This window comes from Artemia sp. Qi Xiang Cuo, chromosome 1, assembly GCF_049724085.1.
Source record: "Artemia sp. Qi Xiang Cuo chromosome 1, ASM4972408v1, whole genome shotgun sequence".
NCBI lineage: Eukaryota > Metazoa > Arthropoda > Branchiopoda > Anostraca > Artemiidae > Artemia > Artemia sp. Qi Xiang Cuo.
In genome coordinates this window covers 52449447-52468579 of record NC_142794.1, presented here as the reverse complement: position 1 = coordinate 52468579, position 19133 = coordinate 52449447, and the positions used below count along the sequence as shown (strand labels likewise).

At 34.3% G+C, this 19133-nt stretch overlaps 1 protein-coding gene across 1 annotated transcript in view; it reads left to right on the top strand.

The window, feature by feature from the left end:
* Window positions 1-19133, top strand: part of LOC148956455 (sialin-like) — a 59846-nt gene that overhangs the window by 24955 nt on the left and 15758 nt on the right. Inside the window, exons 3-6 of the mRNA XM_089108306.1 lie at window positions 22-255; window positions 6590-6677; window positions 8788-9017; window positions 11429-11578. Coding sequence (XP_088964432.1) covers window positions 22-255; window positions 6590-6677; window positions 8788-9017; window positions 11429-11578 — 702 coding nt within the window. The remainder of the gene's footprint in view (window positions 1-21; window positions 256-6589; window positions 6678-8787; window positions 9018-11428; window positions 11579-19133) is intronic.

Sequence of the window (19133 nt, the reverse complement as noted above, 5' to 3'; positions counted from 1 at the left end):
TCCTGTAATTATATCTTTTAGGATGGACCATTTGTTTGGAATGAACTAACTCAGGGATATGTTCTAGCTGGATATTTCTGGGGCTACATATTCACCCAATATCCTGGTGGAAGAGCAGCAGAAACACTTTCGGCCAAATGGGTTTTGTGGACCTCAGTTTTTGTCAACGCTATCTTCACTTTACTCACACCACTCGCTGCAAAATATCATTATGGTCTAGTCATCACAGTCAGAGTCATTGAAGGACTTGGAGCAGTGAGTTCGTGAGGAATTATATTTCATGCGCAATAAATACCGCCCTATCGGTACCATATAAAAAGATCAGGAGTTATACAGAATAAGATAAGATAAGATTTATTGCAAAAAGCCTGTGGGCCATAGCAACACAATACAGTCTACAAACAAAGCTCAGGAACAAAATACAACTTTGGATAATAAAAATCAAAAAAGAAAAAAGAATGACAAAAAAGAAAGACACCAAGGTTCAACATTTTAACCAACAAACACTAATCATAATAAAATTCTAATCCAAAAACCGTAACAAGCTATCCACTCAAACATGATTACCTAAGTTTAGTTCCTAAGCGAAGAAACTTGCACAACTATTTAGTAGTACATGCGTTCTTCTCACCCATCCGCTCAATTAACCAGTATTCAATTCCAAAAACTCATCCAAAACATTCTTTCAGCAATTCAGACAGCTCTTTCACATTCGGACACAAAATGAAATAAGTTTTCATTCACACATCCACACATTGAGCAAAAATAAGAGCCTGTCACCAACCTACAGTCTCCCAAAAATTTTGTTCTCTCGCCTAAGTCCTAAATACCCCTTCCTACCAACAACAAATTCTTCAAATCCTCTTTATTCAACCAAAATTTAAAATAAACTTCTCCCCCCCAACCGTCTTTGGCTTGGGAGTAAACCCTCAAAGGCATAGATTGGTCCTTATGAGCTTGCCACTCTTGGATTTCTTGGTCATTCAGGGTTCGCTGGACTTCCTTCCATACTGACATGGTTTCACCCATAGGACCTTTTCCTTCATTCCACATCTCCGAAAGTCCACAAAGGTCCAGTATTTTCTTGACCTGATTTGGCCAAATCACGTCTACCGTCCTTCAAGCTCTCCAAATAAGCTGACTTAAGAAGCCGAACTCTGGGTAGCCTAATTATCTTCTCCCAGAATGTTACCATTCTAACCAATCTAACACTCCTTAAAGAGAAAAGCCCCAAATCTCCTTTCAGTACCACTGAACTAAATGAATCCTTCAAGCCTAAAATTCTCTTAAAATATCTTAGCTGAACTACTTCTAGCTTAGGACCTTTCCTCCAAAATTAAAATGAGCCTCTGAATCAACATCTCCTTTGCTCCTAAATACTAATACTACTGATTTCTTAGCGTTCAACTCTAATTCCTTCTTTTCTAAGTAATTTTTTATTATATCTAATTGCTTCTGAAGATTATCTCTGCTATCCGCCACTAGAGCTATGTCATCCGCAAATAACATGCATGATGGCCTAAACCAATCCCATAATATATAAGGGGCTCCAATATTTTTCATAAACCTATCTAAATCATTAACAAACAAGGAGAAGAGCTTAGGAGATAAAGTACATCCTTGTTTCACACCCACATGAGACGTAACCAGCCTGGAAAAATTTCCCATAACCTTAACAACAAATTTCACCCTCTGATACATATCTGCTATTATTGCTACAAAACAAGACGGCAAGCCAATTTCTAACAGACTTTCAATTAACAACCTCCTATTTACCGAATTTAAGCACTATTCAGGTCTAAAAAGGCTACGAATAGCCGACAATTTTTTCCTCTAGCATATTTCCTTCTCAGTTTATCCAAAGTAAAAATATGGTCAACAGTGCTGAATGTCGATCTGAATCCCGCTTGCATCGGGCTAAGTATTTCCTCCTTATCTAACCAATCTCTTAGCCTAAATTCCAGAACCTTACAAAACAATTTACTTACCACATTCCCCATAAAGATAGACCTAAAGTTTTCGCGTAACTTCCTATTACCTTTCTTAAAAAGAGACACTGCTACAGAAATGTCCCATGAGCGAGGCCAACAAGCTTTCTCTATTACAAATGAGAAAATTTCAGCTAACATGGGTATTAAAGTTGCCCTTCCTAACCTCAGGGCCTTTGTAGATATACCATCTGTTCCTGGACACGGATTTCCATTCATCCTTTTCAACTGATCCCAAATTTCTTGTTGAGACACAGGCCTAACTAAATCGTAATCATTTTGTCTTAAAGGATATGTTACCGTCCCTAGACCTAACTCTCTATCCTCTGAACCATTCTACTCATTCGCCCTAACATATCCTGACTCCCTATTCTCAAAATAATCTGGCCATGTCTCAACTGGTGGGACGCCTCCTCTTATTCCCGGGCCCTGGATTGAACATTTAACTACCGACCAAAACTCTCTTGGGTTATTCACACTATAAGCCCTCTCAATTTCCTCATTAATTTTCATCTGTCTCTCTCTCTTTTTAACTCTTTTAATCCTATTATAATCTGACCTTAGTTTCCTATATTCAGCTAACCTGCGCAAATTTGTTTCTTGATCCAATGGGTCTGTTGCTTTAAGTAGCCTGAAAACCCTAATTACCTTTTCCCTTTTCTGCCTACATTCCTCATCGGAAAAACCCTCATCTTTTCTGGCCGGATGTTTCCTATCCTGAGATAAATGCTTGATTCTCTCATAAATTCTATCTGTAATTACCGAAACAGTTTGATGAAATTCAGCTGGTTCTGAAAAATTCAAAATCGAATGGCAATCATTCTGAAATTCCTCACTTTCTTTTCCATTTTAACCAGTTCTTCTTTCCATAAGTCTTCGCTGAGCCCGTCTCTGTTTATCCAAGTTTTTTTCCAACTTTCAACCCTATCCAGGGCATGTCCAGAAAGGTTTTCAGAAAGAGCAGGGTAGGGTCTAGATTAAGTTAGGTCCAATAAGTTAGGGGGTGAGAGAGAAAGAATTTTGAAAAAGGTTTTTATTTGACGGAAAAGTGTGACTTTTTCTTTGTGAATATTGAAGAACTTTATTCTTCTTGTATAGTCTATTTATTCTGTATCTTAAAAGAAGGCATAGTAGACGCATTGGCCTACACCCCTCCTCCCCACCTTCTGAGGGTGAATCTTTCACTTTAAAATAATTCTAACTATCTTAAATACACTCTTTCATACCTTACGTGCGTAGGTATTCGCATAATATGCCATGGGAGACGGGGGGGGGGGATTTATATCTTCAAAGTTACCGGAGAAATACTGCTTGCTTATGTATTTTCGGTGTAGAATCATAATTTTCCAAATATTAGAAACATTCGCTTGCACTGTCCATAGTCCATATCGAGCAACGCTTTTTTTCGTCATTTTAACACGGCCTACTTAAATTCCATATTTGGTGAGGGGTTATGATGTATTCGGTAGTTTTTGTATTAGTGGTCTTTACAAAAAGAAAACTAGTTTAACTAGTTCTAAATTATGTTCTGATTTTTAAATAACTGCAACGTAAACTATGATTGGCGAAAGGTGTGCTAACATCTGATAATTTTCTGAATAATATCAAAAGTAAAAAAATTGGAACTGAATACGGTGACACTGTGATCCACTGTGAGAAAAAAAAAAAATCAAATAAAAACCAGAGCTAAAAAAAACAGTGTAGATATACTGGCTATGGCGTAAGGCCATTTAGATGTACTTCAATCTACCCTTATTTTAAAATTCCTTATTTCGAGTTTTAGTTAGAAGAGAAGCGAAAGCGGGATATAAAATAAAACAATTTTGCAAATAACTCAATAGGCTGTCTGTATTTCTAGGTCGAAATGTAGAAATATGTATTTCTGGTTTGTATAAAACGTATCAATCACGTGCCATCTTGTAGGACTAATTGTGATTTCATTAATTGCTAAATCTAGCTAGTATATGTTCTAAAGAAAAGAAGCGATCTACTTTCGTTGAAAAAAAAATTATACTAGAGTGAATATATTTGATACTTTGGATCAATAACAAAAATAATTTGGTGGTTCGCGAAAAAAATTCTTAAGGACCATTTTTGATGTCTTCAGGAGTCCCTAGGTTTGCCAAATCTTTTGGCTTCACTTTGTAAAATGAAAAATTAATAAGGCAACCAGCCTTCCTCCCACGCCTATAAATTCCCCAGAGAAATCCAATCCAAATTTTGAGATAGCCATTTTGTTCAATATAACTGAAAGGTCCAGTAACTATGTCTCTGGGGATATCAACCCCCACAGCCCTCGGGCAAGGACTGTAAGTTGTGTAATTCACTCATTTTCTACATTTAGTATTTGTTATTGGCAAAGAGGGCATGTTTGACTTTTAGTTTTCAAAAAGACTAAGGGCATACCAGTGAAGCTTTCTGAGAATGACGAGGGAAGTGCTGAACCAAATCAAAGCACGTTATATGGATACAGGCTGTCAACTTCCAGGGCATGAAGAAGGGGATGTTCAACTGACCGAAATGCAATATATGTACACTGCTACTACTACTACTACTATTACTACGGCTACTACTACAGCTATTGCTACTACTGAAGCTGAGGGTATCAAGGTGAAGATTTCAGGAAATGTTTAGAGGGATGTTCAACTAAATCAAAACACACCATAAGCATCTAGATTTTTAACTGCTGCTACTACTACTACTATAGCTATTGCTACTCTACTACTGAAGCAGAGGGTATTAAAGTTAAGATTTCAGGAAATATTTAGGAGGACGTTGGACTAAATCAGAACACACCATAAGCATCTAAATTGTTAAAAGGGCATACCAGTATTATCGCTGGAACAGCTTAGATTTTCACGCTGAATTTTCAGGGTATGTTGAGGCGAATTTTCAATTAATTAAAAGGCACTATGTGCATACTACTACTACTACTACGATTCCTGCAACTAGTGAGGCTAACGGTATTAAAGTGAAACTTTCTGGAATGATTAAGGAGGTTTTAGCTAAACCAAACCAAATTATATGTATGCAGGTTTTCAAAAGAGTATTGAAGCAATGCTCAAAATACAAATACAGCTAGCTGTGCGCAACCCGGTTATCGAAAGCTCGTATATGTAATATACCGTATGAGGTTCGTTTAGCTAATGGTATTTAGTTAAAATTTCAGTTAAAACTCATGTTTGTAGAGCTTTTGTTCGTTTTAAATTTGACTTGAATGTTCAACTTTATTTTTACTTGTTTTAAGATAAGTGTTAAAATAAACCAAAAGACACTAATTAGAGCCAATTTATTACAATCGTATATTGCAATTTTTACGCCGGAGACATAAAATACTGAATGAATGTTCATTATATTAATTAATAACAAAACTTAGGCAATCAAAACGAAAAGAAATTAATTAAAAAAGAAAAATCAGAAAAAGAAATTTTTTAAGGAAAGTGAAGAGCTATATTAAACTTAAGATCAGCATAAACAAGTTTCTATAATAATTCAAACCCAAAACGACGAGAAATTAATATTCAAGAATAAACGAAATCCAAAACGAACAAAAATTAAACAAACGGTCATAGCAAAAATAGAGATAAGAGGTACTAATATAGATGATTGAATAAATCTTTAAACGTAAAAATTATACTGAATATTCAAGTCAAACATAAAACGAACAAAAATTACTACGAACAGGATTTTGGCTACTACCCCTTTCCCTCCCCTAACCATACAAGTTTAAAGCCTGTTGTGGAAGTTGCGGTCTACTCGAAACAGATTGTATTACAAATATTTTCTTGTATATATTAAAACATTCTCTAGTATAAAATTAGAAACTACGAAGAAAAAAAAAATCTTGAATTGCTGTGCTTCCAGGAATTAATATCATTATATATTAAATTTTCAGTTTATGTTTATTAGTTCTGTCCAGTCATCTTGATTAATACAGTGGGTTTTATTTATTTGATGCCGATATTTTGAAAACAAAATCAAACTGTTTAATTTTGGTTCTTTTTAAGTTTGACTGGAATATTGAATTTAGTTTTTGTTCGCTTTAAGATTTATTTATTCATCTACATCAGTACCTGTTATCTCTATGTTTGCTATTGTCCTTTATTTTAATTTCTGTTTTGTTTTGGATTTCATTTATTCTTGAATATTAATTTCTGGTCCTATAGGGTGTAAGTTATCATAAGAATTTATTTCTTTTGATCTGGAGTTTAATATGGCTTTCGAAAAATTCTTTTTTGGATTTTTTTTTAAATTAATCAATAGCAAAAATCAAAAATATTTTGCTTAGTAAAGATTTTAAAAACTTCAGAGGAATTTTCCCCTATACCATTTCTGGACTACAGACCACTGATGAGGATTAGCAAAAAAAAACAAAAACAAAAAAAACACGAAAGCGGTTGCGCTGCTCTGCAACACAACGACTAAAATTTGAAATTATTGCCAAAAATTGGTTTTAACTGAAAATTGGTTGCAAAAACTTTACCCATAAAGCATTTTGATAGTAATAGAGAAAAATTGTACATACTCTTTTGTTCATTTTTCTAAGACAAGTGGAAGTTTGTCCGTTTTTAGAAGTCCGATTTTTTTTTTCTTTTTTACAGGGTGTGTCACTACCGGCTCTGCATGTTTTACTATCAAAATGGGCCCCACCAAAGGAAAAAAATAGGATATCATCTTTCGTCTACGCAGGTAGGTTTCGAGTCATTGGGGACATTTATTGAAGTAACTTTCATGGTTTTTATTATTCTTGAAATATACTACAGTGTCAAAACGATATGAAGTATTCCTATGTTGATTTCATTAAGTCTCCGTCTTTGATTTTTGTTTCCGTTTTTCCTCTTTCTTTTTCTTTCTTAAAGAACTTTCAACACATTGGCATAATAAAGAAAAATTAATAGGAATGATACATGTTTGTGAGTAAATCTACTACTTAGTTTATGATTTGCAACGATTCATCAACTGTGATACTGAAAATATTTGGCAATATAAAATGGCCAATTTAAGGTAGTAACGTCTATTTATTGACATCTTTATCTGTAACTAGGAGCTTTTGACTTATAATTATGTGATGAAAGCAATGCATATCCATTTATGATTTATCATGGATAATAAATTTTTTTTTTTTCCATTTTCGTTTGCTTTGGTTTTGAAGAGATGCTCAACTTAACCTTTTGGTTACATTTTCTTCAACAACATTGATTAATATGAAACTAATAATAATCCGATTTTAAAATTGGTGGTGAGGTTGACGCTGATTTTGCTTGTCAGTTAGGCTTCATGAAAAGAGGAATTTCGTCGAAGCCAGTTTGTCGAAAATTATCAACTTTCGGCGAGAAAGAAAAGCACAGTAATCAACATAACTCTTTTGGCTATGAGCTTGAAGAAAAAAAAAACAGAAGAAAGTATATGGCATAGTGCATGGTCGTATTTTCATATTAAGAACACAAAATAAGTAAATGGGGTGCTGGGATGTTTGGGGGCATTTTCCTAAGGCATTTGCATATGCTATATCATTTGTGCAGCTTTGGAGACTGGACATATGGCTGCTGTAAGCAACCCTCATGTAACTAAAATGTTCAGGACACCAAAATATTTAGTTTGTTTACAAATATTTAAGTAAGGAGATGTTTGCTTTTTTCTTATCGTTTAGTTGAAGAAAGTATTACCGGACGTGATTTTTGCAACAATCTAACGGAAGCGGCATAAAAAAACAGTATCGAATTGACCTGAAAATGTGTTTTTCTAGTTTATAGAGACAATAATCTGTAAAGCTATTAGGTATAGGTTCATATTTTATATTCATGCTGTTATACAGAATATGCAGTTATGCCAAGTAGTCATTGAAAAGTTAATGAGACTGTTTTGTAAATAGTTCAACCAGGATTGCTCTTTCTTGTTTAATATGAATTGGATTTGCAAGGGGACCAGACAAAACACTCCCTCTAGAAGTATTTTAGGAGCAGGATGATACATGTCCAGACATGTCTAAGACCTATCCTTGTGTATTTGGTGCTACAATATTTTTTTTTAAGGACGACGAGCGCAATACACTGAAGGCAAAATATTGAAACAATACCAGAAGTTTTAGAAACAATACCACTTTGGAATTTAATTGCTTTGACTTCTTTTTTCTGAAGAACTAAAATTTGTATTTTCATTAGAACTGTTAGTTCTCAACTTAAAAACGTAACCATAATTTATCCGTCAATGACATTTTTTTCGAAGACATTTTTCTGTTTTTTTTTTGCAAAATTTGCTTTTTCTCATAAGAAAAAAAAAACACTTCTCTAAATTTTACATCTGCCTCTCTGGTAGTCTTATTTTTAAGTTCGTTTTCTATAGGATGGATTGTGTTAAGTAAATACAAGCTTATGTTCAGTTTTATACAAAAGTTTACTTTCAGTATACTGACTTGGCTGTCAAACAGTTAAAACACACAATGTTGATTCTTTGCATTTTTTTTATTAGATGGAAAATCCCATGTTGCTATTGGTGCTCCTTCGATCAAATTATTTTTCAATGCGACTTGTGTGACTCTGTGACGTGATCTATCCGATTTGTCTTCATAGTAAACAGGACTTTATATAACCTAGTAACTTCCAAATACGCTTGATGATTATCCTTCAAAATTCTGGTAATATTAATTTTCTTTAATTAAATTTATTATAGCTGTATTATTACGTTGTAGCGTAAGAATTGCACGGCTTGGCTATATTTTCCGAATTTTACATTATTGTTCGAACTCTTCCACTCGTTATTCTGATTCAGTGTATTTACTTCTTGCTCTTTTTTAATTCAGGTATGACGCTTGGGACCGTTATTTCACTGCCATTCTCTGGTGTTTTAGCTTCCACCATAAGCTGGGAGTCAGTTTTCTATATTCAGGGAGCGTTGTCTTTAGTCTGGTGTCTCTCCTGGCCGTTTCTGGTTTTCGACTCACCCTTGAATCATCCTTTTATTGGTCATGATGAGAAGGGTATGCTAGTCAGAGAGCTGAAATTGGACAGAAATGAAAATGAGGAATCAGAGGTATTTTCGTTGAGATTTCGGGTCTTATTTTCATTTATTAAATCAAAAATGGATGTGAAATAACCTTCTTTTAGACATTGCTGGCCTCCAAAGTCATTCTGAGAAATTTTGGTAATGACCAAAGTAAAAGAGGAAATTTTAACAGACAATCATACAAAAAAAAATCTGTTTAGGAACAAAATACTTAAACCGTTTCGAAAGAAGTTTTGCTTTTCCAGATTATCATATTTTATGTTGCCTAGTTAAAAATTGGTCTGCACACAGGCAAACACTCGGTTCGCTTCCGTTTCGGACCAGAGTCGAAAAATTTGTCCATTTGGCGTAAGACGATATTAAAGCTTATTACTAATTAAGCTCATCCCTCAATAACTTTATTGCTGCAATTGTTCATGAGAAGATCCAACGCCAGTAGTTGAGTTCTTTACCCCCATGAGTCTTTTTGAGTCATTGAAAAGGGTTATTTACTAAAAACCAGTTCAATCAAACAGACTATCCTTAACTTCACAAAGACCAATTTTGAGCATCTCTACTGGCTCAGAAAATCAAGAAACTTTGTTTAACGAATAAGTATATGGCTCTGCTCATGAAATTACTTTCTTCCGATGATGATCTAATAGCTAGGAATCCAGAGAAAGGAAATAAGACATGCAGAATATACATATAGCATTTATGTAGACTATTAAAGTCTGAATAAGATGAAGAACCTTTAAAAAATGTCGAAGTAAAAAAAAAAATTGTTCTTATTAACGAACATTGGAAGAGATTAGATGAAGAAAATCATTTTTATTTTAATTTAGATTCAGTAGTTTATTTTATAAACTTTATATAGAATATTAGGCAAAATATGTTTACGTATTCATTTTTTATTTGTTCTAATCGATTTTTAACAGCATTAAACCAATCACTGTATGCAGTAGCTTGGTTTTTTTTGACCTTTTTTATTTCTTTACTAAATTTCAGAACAATTATGTCAAAGAACGTTAAAGAACGATATTAAAACCTGAGACAAGTAGAAATAAATTCAAACAGTTCGTTGACAAACGGTTACATTCAATGGTATCCCAAGCTCTACAAAAAGAAGTTTTTATTGCAACACATATATTTCGAAATAATCTGTTCTCTATGGTAATTCTAAACATGCAAAGTCCGTTAATTTCCAAAAAAAGAATAAACACCTCCAAAAAGGAAGGTGACCTTATTGAAAAATATATCATGAAATTCAGTATTTCGGAGAAACTAGTCATAGAAGTTTCACTCCTTCATTTGCAAAAACACAAAATTTTGTATTTTTTTCGCGAAGGATAATCAGTTATGGGTTTTTATTTGTATGTTTCTTCCCAGGGGCTCACTCGAACATACATTAGAAGTTCTAGTGCTCTTTGTAAGTAAAAATAGAGATTCATAAAAAAATCTGCCTTTTTGTGGCGCTAAACAATAGTTTTGGCCGAAGGAGGGCCAAATATATAACCCTCTGGCTCAAATATATGTAACTTTCTAAATTTAAAATATCCTTGAAGAACGTTTCTTCCTGATTAATGCACTAAAAAAAATTGACCCGAAAGTTCAATTTTCGGATCTTTTCAGATCCGAAAGTTCAAAACAAACAAAAAATATTTTTCACCGAAGTTCTGTTGATTTTGTTTAGAATGTTGTGCAGTGTTATTATTATTTTTCTTTACTGATCTTGTCGTATTTTTTTACGTAAAAAGCAATGGATCTATTTTATTCTATCATCGAATGAAAATTTCAAAAATATGTTGGACAATTTTAGCCCAGTCTACAGCTTTCCCCTTTTTCGTACACGATTTTTTATTTATTTTTTTTTTTTTTACTGCTGACATAGAAACGAAATGTGTTTAAAGGATTTTTTCCATCATGGAAAAAATTTTTCATGGTTTGATCATTTTTTTTCATGGGTTTGAAATTTGAATATTATATACGGGCTTATCGTTTATTGGTCTTCTTATATATATTTTTATTTATTTTTGTGCTATATAATTTTGTGCTGTGGGGCTGAAAGTGTAAAAAAACAACTGAAAAGAAATCAGATATTTATTGCAAGAAATTAATATCCAATGCTATTCGGCCCTGAAGGGCCGAATTTGAATTTTGGAGTCTATAAATAAAAACATGGTAAACAAAAAAAAAAAAAAAAAAAACTGGCAAAGAATACCGAAACAAAGATATCACAATGCAAAATCATTCGTCAGTCAGTAATTAAACTGGGAAATGTCAGAGCAAGTTAAATAAGGTAGAACTCAATAAAAAAAAATATAAAATAATTTAAAAGGGACATTAAAAAAAGAAGGGAAAAGAAAACGAGAGAACAAATACAAATTTTGGACGACACCAGAAACTGAACTTGAACCGTCTTTACAAGAATTTGATTTGTTTCCCTTTTTTTGATTTAGTCGTTGTCATTCCCTTGGCGTAGTGTTTTGACGTCAGTACCATTTTGGGCGATCTTGGTGGCTCACGTTTGTAACAATTGGGGATGGTACATGCTCCTAGTTGAACTTCCTACTTACATGAAGCAGGTTTTAAGATTTGAAATTAACGAGGTAAGTAAAGTGAAAATAAAACAGGATTCAGATAAGGCGCTAGCAAATGATCCTAGTATACAATTGAAGATAGAATAAGAAATACTGGTAAAACAATGAATAAAATGCCTAGTAACGATAATAAGTTCGAGTTTTAATGAAAAATTAACGCTAATCAATTTTTTCCTAAAATAGATTTTTAGAAAAAAAAGAATTTATAGTAATAATTTTGGTATTAGAATGTTGATGTTCAAAACCGAGAAAAATGCTCAAGACCGCTCTTAGGATATTGGTATGTGTAAAGGCCCCCCCCTTAGGGGTGTTTATTAATTTGAAGAAAAGAAGTCTTTTGCATGGAATCAGAATCTATAGTCAGTTTGATATCTATTTTTTTGAATTTCATTTTTTAAGTTAAAATTAATCGAAAGACAACCAGCCCACCTTCTCACGCTCTTTTTAGCTGCCATCTCTCCAAAGACATTTGATAAAAATTTTCAGACAGCCATTTTGTTCAAAATAATCTAAGGGTCCAATAACTATGCCTCTGACCCCCATAGTCCTTTGGGCAAAGGCTGTAGATTATGAAAGTTGTCGATTGTTTGCATATAGGGTTTGTTATTGGGAGAGGGGGACATGTTTGATCCTGTGTCTCCGTAAAGAATATTAAGGTGAAACTTTCGAAAAATTTTGAGGGGCACTTATTAATGTGAGAAAAGGGCTCTTCCGCATGGAATTATTATCTATAGTCAAGTTATTGTTTTCTTTGAGTTTCATTATTTTTAGTCAAAATTGACCGAAGGGCAACCATTCCCCCCCCCCCTCATGCCTTTTTTTGCTGCCCTCTCTCCAAAGACATTTGATCAAAAAATTTTAGACTGCCATTTAATTTAAAAATAGCCGAATGGTCAAATAACTATGCCTCTAGGGACGGCCTGACCCTCACAGCCCTTGAGGCAAAGGCTGCAAATTACAAAAGCTGCAGATTGCTTAGAAACAGGGTTTTTGTTTCCAAAAAGGCTTAGAATATTTAGGTGAAACTTTCAAGAATTGTCGAGAGGGACGTTGAACAAAATCAAAATACTACATGTATGTTGGTTTTCAAAAAGGCGTATCAGTTATGTAGCTGAGGGATTAAAGTTAAAACTTTCCTTAAAAAAAACACCCAGTTAGGAGTTTTAAAAAACCTGATGTGATAGCTAGCTGACAGGTAGGAAGATGACATAGGACCTTTTTCTTTTGTTTTGTGCGTCCCTAAGCTTCTGCAACCACCAAAATCTTTTTGAATTCGTCCTAAAAACTGTAAAGGTTAAACTAATTCCCACACCGTACTTCATTATTTGATGATGAAAACTTGTGCGCATAAAAGTAGCTCATTATGTTGACAATACAATATACCCCTAGTTTTTAAACAGTTTACGGCTATCGGTTGCTTTAGATTACCGGCTACAGATTCCACAATTTAGCGGTTGTTACAGAAGGATAAGGACGCACAAAACGAAAAAAGTACTGTTATCCAGGGTTGCCACCGGTGACACTTTAGTGTCACTTTTGACACTTTTTTTTTAAAAAATGGCACTTTTTGGGACACCTGACACTATTAGGACACTTTTTAGCAAAAGTGGCACTTTTTTTGCTAAGTAGCACTATTTTACAAAAAAAGAATTTTTTCCGACAAAAAAAACGGAAGGAAAACTCTCAATGTAGATATGCATCGATATCCTTTTTCTGTCAGTTAAGATTCTTATCTTACCTCCGCGCTCGGCAATTATTGGATGCAAGAATCTTTCTTTGCGGCGAAAACATAAACGTGTTTGTCTCTATCTGTGTGTGAGAAATTTTTATATTCTTATTCTTATCACTGATAAGCGAAGATCATCCTGTGATCTTCGAGTACGAAATACTTGGCAATGGAGAGGACAGAGATAGACATTTAACTGCAATGTGATGGAGAAACCTTCAATTGTTTTCAGTTGTTTAGTTCAACTATTTTGTGTTGTTGCAATAATTTGTAGGCTCATAGACGATAAGTCAGTCAAGCAGTTTGCAATTCTTGAGTGGGTCCGAATTCAATTTTTATGTTTCATTAGTTGAGTGTTGACTACAATTCAAAGAAGAAAACAGAAAGAAAAGCTAAGAGTGTATTTTTGCGCCACTATGTTAATAGCTGTTACTAATGTTAACCAGTCACTGGGCCAGTGACTGCTTAACTTTATGTGTCTTTTCATCGATTTCCGTCACTGGAGCTCTTGAAGCCCAGTGACTGAAAAGCTCACTGGTGACATTACACAACGACTGAGCAACGCAAAAACATCCACTGAGCTCACTGGTGTCTCACAAGAATATCTAGTGACCTCTTCAGTGACTGGGCCAGTGACGCAAAATGTGCTCTAACATTTCCGTTCATATTTGTCATATTTTTCTTTGAACTCTTGGCAATGGACGAATGAATATTAATACATACCATCAAACTAAAAACAAAATTGATACCAAAACTTCCATTATCTTTAATCCTATGCAATCATTAGCAAAATCACAATCTAATTTCACTTTTTTTCTTACTTAAATTTTTGAATTTGGACGACTTCCTCATTTTAGTTATTATATTCCCACTAATATTTGATTGTAAATGTGCTTTCACGCTGATACACTAAATGCTAATTTTTATTATAAAGGTGCTTTCATATTGATACTTAAAATGCTAGTTGACTGTTCCTATGCCCTAGTCCCTGGAGACATCGTAAAGAAAAATTTACTGGGAGTGGCGAGAGTTCTCGTGAAACCTATTATATTCAGGTTGTGATAAATAGATCAGATTATATAGCTGTTTTATAGTTTCTCCACTAGTTTTTGAAAAAAAAGAGAAGAAAGTACTCTGTGGGACGAGTTCCCATTTTATACAGTAAGCACCATTTGTGTTTTAGCGGGTTTTTAGGAGGGGGGCTGGAGAGTTGACAAGAGTGTAAGTGCTGCACAAAGCCGGAAATCAGCACTGACTCAGTAAAATCCAAATTTCTTTTTTATAGTTGATAGATGGCATCAGATCCGACGTTTCATGTTGGAGAATTTAAAGATATCGGAAACCACGCGTGGATGATCCCAAGCCGATTGGCCTATATTTTCAATATAAAAAGCTTGTTGATATGAGCGCGAGCAACGTGAAGCGTCGCGAGCGGCAAATTTTTGGAAAATGACACTTTTTACACAAAATTTACACTATTTTGCCACCCAAAGTGGCACCAAAAAAACCGGCCGAGTGGCAACCCTGCTGTTATCACCTTCCTGCCTGTCAGCTAGCTATCACGTCGGGCTTTTTACAGTTTCTAAATGGTTGCTTTTTATAATACATTATAAATCAACAATTTGGTAGTGTTGTATGTTAGGACAATTTATTATAAAAATAATTTTTAGCCTAATTAGTGGTTGCATCTATATTTTTTTTCATATATTTTTCTCCGCTTTTTTTATGTAAAGAAAGGTCATTGTACACTGACTGTCAAATAAAAAAAAAATCAACTGAAAGGAAGGAGTGACATTAAAACTTACAACGAACAGAAATTATTCAGTATATGAAAGGGGCTGCCCTCCCCTCAAACCTCGATCTTGACGCTAAAGTTTGACTATTTGTTATAACTGTACTTTTTAGAGTAATAAAAGACTTAGCGTAAAGAGCGAGGTGTTGAGGAGGGGGAAGTTCCTTTCATATACGGAATAATTTATTTTTATTTTAAGTGTTAATGTCGCTCATTACTTTCAGTTGAAAAAAACTTGTTTTTTTAAGTAATTTCTGATCGTTTTTAAAAATTGCTGGGTAATCTATGAAGTACAAAATGGTGTACACGATTTTTGAAAGCCGTCTGACAAAGCTAATCCATCAGTAAGTAATAAATAAAATCATAATTTAACATGTGGATAATGCAAATTAACTTGTTGTTCTTGAATTTCCCAATTTCCTATGTGCATTTGGTTGTTTTTCTCCCGTTTTTTTACAGTCAAGGACTGTAATATTCCAAAAACTACTTTTAAAATACTCAAATATGAATGTTAATTTTCTGAAGTTGGCATCCCAACATAGTTAAAAATTTTGGGGAAAACTCTTTAAGCTTTAGACTAGACTTTAAGGATTTGGACTGAGCTTTAAGCCTTAAGGATTTTCAGGAAAATGAAAATTATGTTTTGAAACAAGATTGAACCAGAAGTCAAATGAATCCACTCTTTTGTTATCACACTGCTTGTTTCATATTTGGGATCTTGGTTCAAGGTCACCTTCTTGTCTAAGATATAGCTGCATCTTTGAACAACAGAAAAGGCATTCTTATTTATTGGACATAAATTAGATACAAATTAGAGAAATGTACCATTTGATTTCCAACTTAATTTTTTTTTCAATTATAATACACATAATGACTGCTGTTGCTAGCTTAGCCTATGTATATTTATTATCTCGTATATTAGGGGGGTTGTCCCCTCCTCAATACCTCGTTCTTCACGCTAAGGCCCTTTGGTACTTTTAAAAGAGCTACGTATTCTAATTTTTTTTTATTTTTTATTAACAAATAGGTAAAAAAAAACAACAACCTACAAATCTCCATATAATGCTAACAAAGCAAAACTGCATACAACACTAACAATATCAAAATAGATCCAGACGCATATTAGCGTGTTTGGGATGACCCAAAAAAAGGAACACTTCAACTACTTATACACTAATACACTTCGTCGGGAGAATAAAACTCTTTGACTCCTCCTCCCCCCCCCGACTAAACAATTAATCAACATTCTAAAGACGATATTTTTTTTTACAGGGAATTAAAAGGAATCCCACACTCATATTCTATGATTCATCATGCTTCCTTTCATATACCGACAATCACCTCAATCAACAGACACAAAAAATTCACTCACAAGCATATACTCACTCCCAGATCAGTCACCTAATCCATGGCTACAATACTGGTTAAAACAAATACATCGCAAAGAAGCACGAAATTCCTCAAGAACCTGCTTACCTTTTACTTCCGCCAGAAGCCTGTTCCATACTTCAGGACCAATATACCTAATAGAAAATTTAGATATGGTAGTAACTGGAACCGGCGTTCTAACTAATTCAACATTTCTAGTTTCATAACTATGTTCCATTTCATCATAAAGTTCCGAAAATCGTGCAGGTAACAAATTAGAAAAAAATTTATACATTTAAACAAAATTTAAACAAATTTAAATAAAATTTAATTTAATTAAATTTAATTAAATGACCCTTGTGTTTCAGAAGTCGTTCTTAAGGAATCCAAAAAAAAAGTCCCGAGCCCCTGATATTCGTGACATTCTGAGCCCTCCCCCTAAAGAAAATCTTTCTATTGGTGATAATAAACAAATTGTTTAAATAATCGTACGCGTATTAAATACTTTCAAAAAATGTCGTTACTGCAATTCTACAGCCGTTTTCCCACATCATAAATCAAAGAAAATGATTAGTTAGCAATTTTATTAAGAATTTAATTTTCTCAAGGTAAAATAAAAAATATTAAAAAGCAATGTTTGAAAATCCCTCCCAAAAAATTTAATCATTCAGGATCATTTTAAATAATTCCTAAGATCACACTGGCTATGCATGAGAAAGTGAAGAAAATTGGAAGAAGAAGAGTGTTTGAAGAGTTGGATGCTGTAAAGCGTTATTGTCGAAAATAGACAAAGGAACCAGGATGAACCAGCAAGGCCGTACCCAGGGTTTTTCTTCGGAGGGGGTTTTACTCAAAGATTTTTTTTTGTGGGGGGGGCTACGCAAAAAAACTCAAAAACGCATACAAAATTTGTTTATATCCATTTTTGTTACGTTTTTACGAGTCAAACAAACACTTCGGAGGGAGGCGGGGTTCAAACCCCCCTACCCCCCCTCTGTGTACGGCCTTGTGAACCAGGGTGACAAGTATCCTACAGCCATTGATCACGTTTCAAGCATGTATTGATTGATTTCAAAGTTTTTTAGTATTAAAAAGAAAAAATCTTCTTATTGCTCTAATTAAATGGCCCTTGTGTTTCAGGATTCGTTCTTAAAGAATTGGGACAAAAATTAAAATTTAATGTAAAGAGCGAGGTTTTGAGGAGGGGGCAACCCCCTAATATACGTAATAATTTCTGTTCGTTTTAAAATTTGATGCTGCTCCTTACTTTCAGTTGAAAACGGTTTTTTTACTTAATTTCTGGTCGTTTTCAAACAATGCCGATAACTCCGGCTCCCTTTCCATGGAAAATTCCTTCTCCCCACGGAGATTCCCTCCGTGTAAATTTTCTCCTACGTAACATATCCCCGCCAGGAAAATTTCCCAGGACAATTCGATTCCAGCTGAAAATTCCCCCTTGAAAATTTCTTGCGGACGATTCTGGCGGAAAGTTTTTTTCTTAGCACACTTTTATTTCAAAAAGACTTTAATCTAAATTGTTTTTAATAACATTCCGGAGAATCATTCTCCCGCAGAAAATTCCCCTGGAGAATTTATCCCATGAAAACCTCCCCCATGGAGAATTTCTTCCGTTGAAAATACCCCCTACGGAAAAATATGCTATACAATTCCCACCCGGTTATAATTTTCTCCGGGAAAATTCCCCTGGACATCTCCACATGTAAAATTGAGTTGGCGACGAGAAAGTAAGATAAATAAAAATAATTTTTATAGAGATTCTGACAAATTTTCCTAGTGTAAAATATCCACTGGAAAACTAACCAAACGAAACTTCCCTACCCACGGGAATTTTTCCCGTGGACCCCTCCCCCCAGCTGAAAATTTCTCCAAATACAAAAATACCTATATACTTATCAATAACTAATACTCTACGTAAACATTGGGCAAATTTTATGACTTACAGACCTTCCCCCTGGGGCTGCGAAGGGCCATGTTACCCACAAAGCCACGGATACTCTTTGCAACTATGCCGAACACAATGGCTATGTCAAACTTTTGGTCGGACGACTTTGGGGGGAAAGGAGATATGGAGGGGGTTAGCTGCCTTCCAATGTTTTTGGTCACTTAAAAAAGCACTAGAGCTTTTAGTTGCTGTTCGAATTAGCCCTTTCCCCATATTCTGGGACCATTGGTTTGTCGTGTTCACCGATAAAAAAAAACAAACAAATAAGTAAACACGCAACCGTGATTTTTATTCTGTCCAAAAATTCAAAATTCCACATTTTCGCAGATGAGGGCTTGAAACTTCTACAGTACGGTTCTCGGATAATGGTATGATTTTTACTAAGGTTTCTTCACTTTTAGGGGGTGTCTTCGCTCTTTTTCGAAAATCAGGTAAATATTCTTGGGCTCGTAGCTTTTGATGGGTGACACTAAACTTGATGAATCGTATATATTTGGAATCAATATAATTCTTTGGATATATCTATTGATATCAAAATTCCGTTTTTTAAAGTTTCGGTTACTATTGAGCCCCGTCGCTCCTTACTTACAGTTCATGACAACGAACTGTTTGATAAACTTCCATAGTAGGTCATTCGCTTCATTGTCTTTCCTTGTATAATGCTTTACAGCTCAAAAATGACTCTGCTATTTTCCTTGGACATAATAAACTTTCC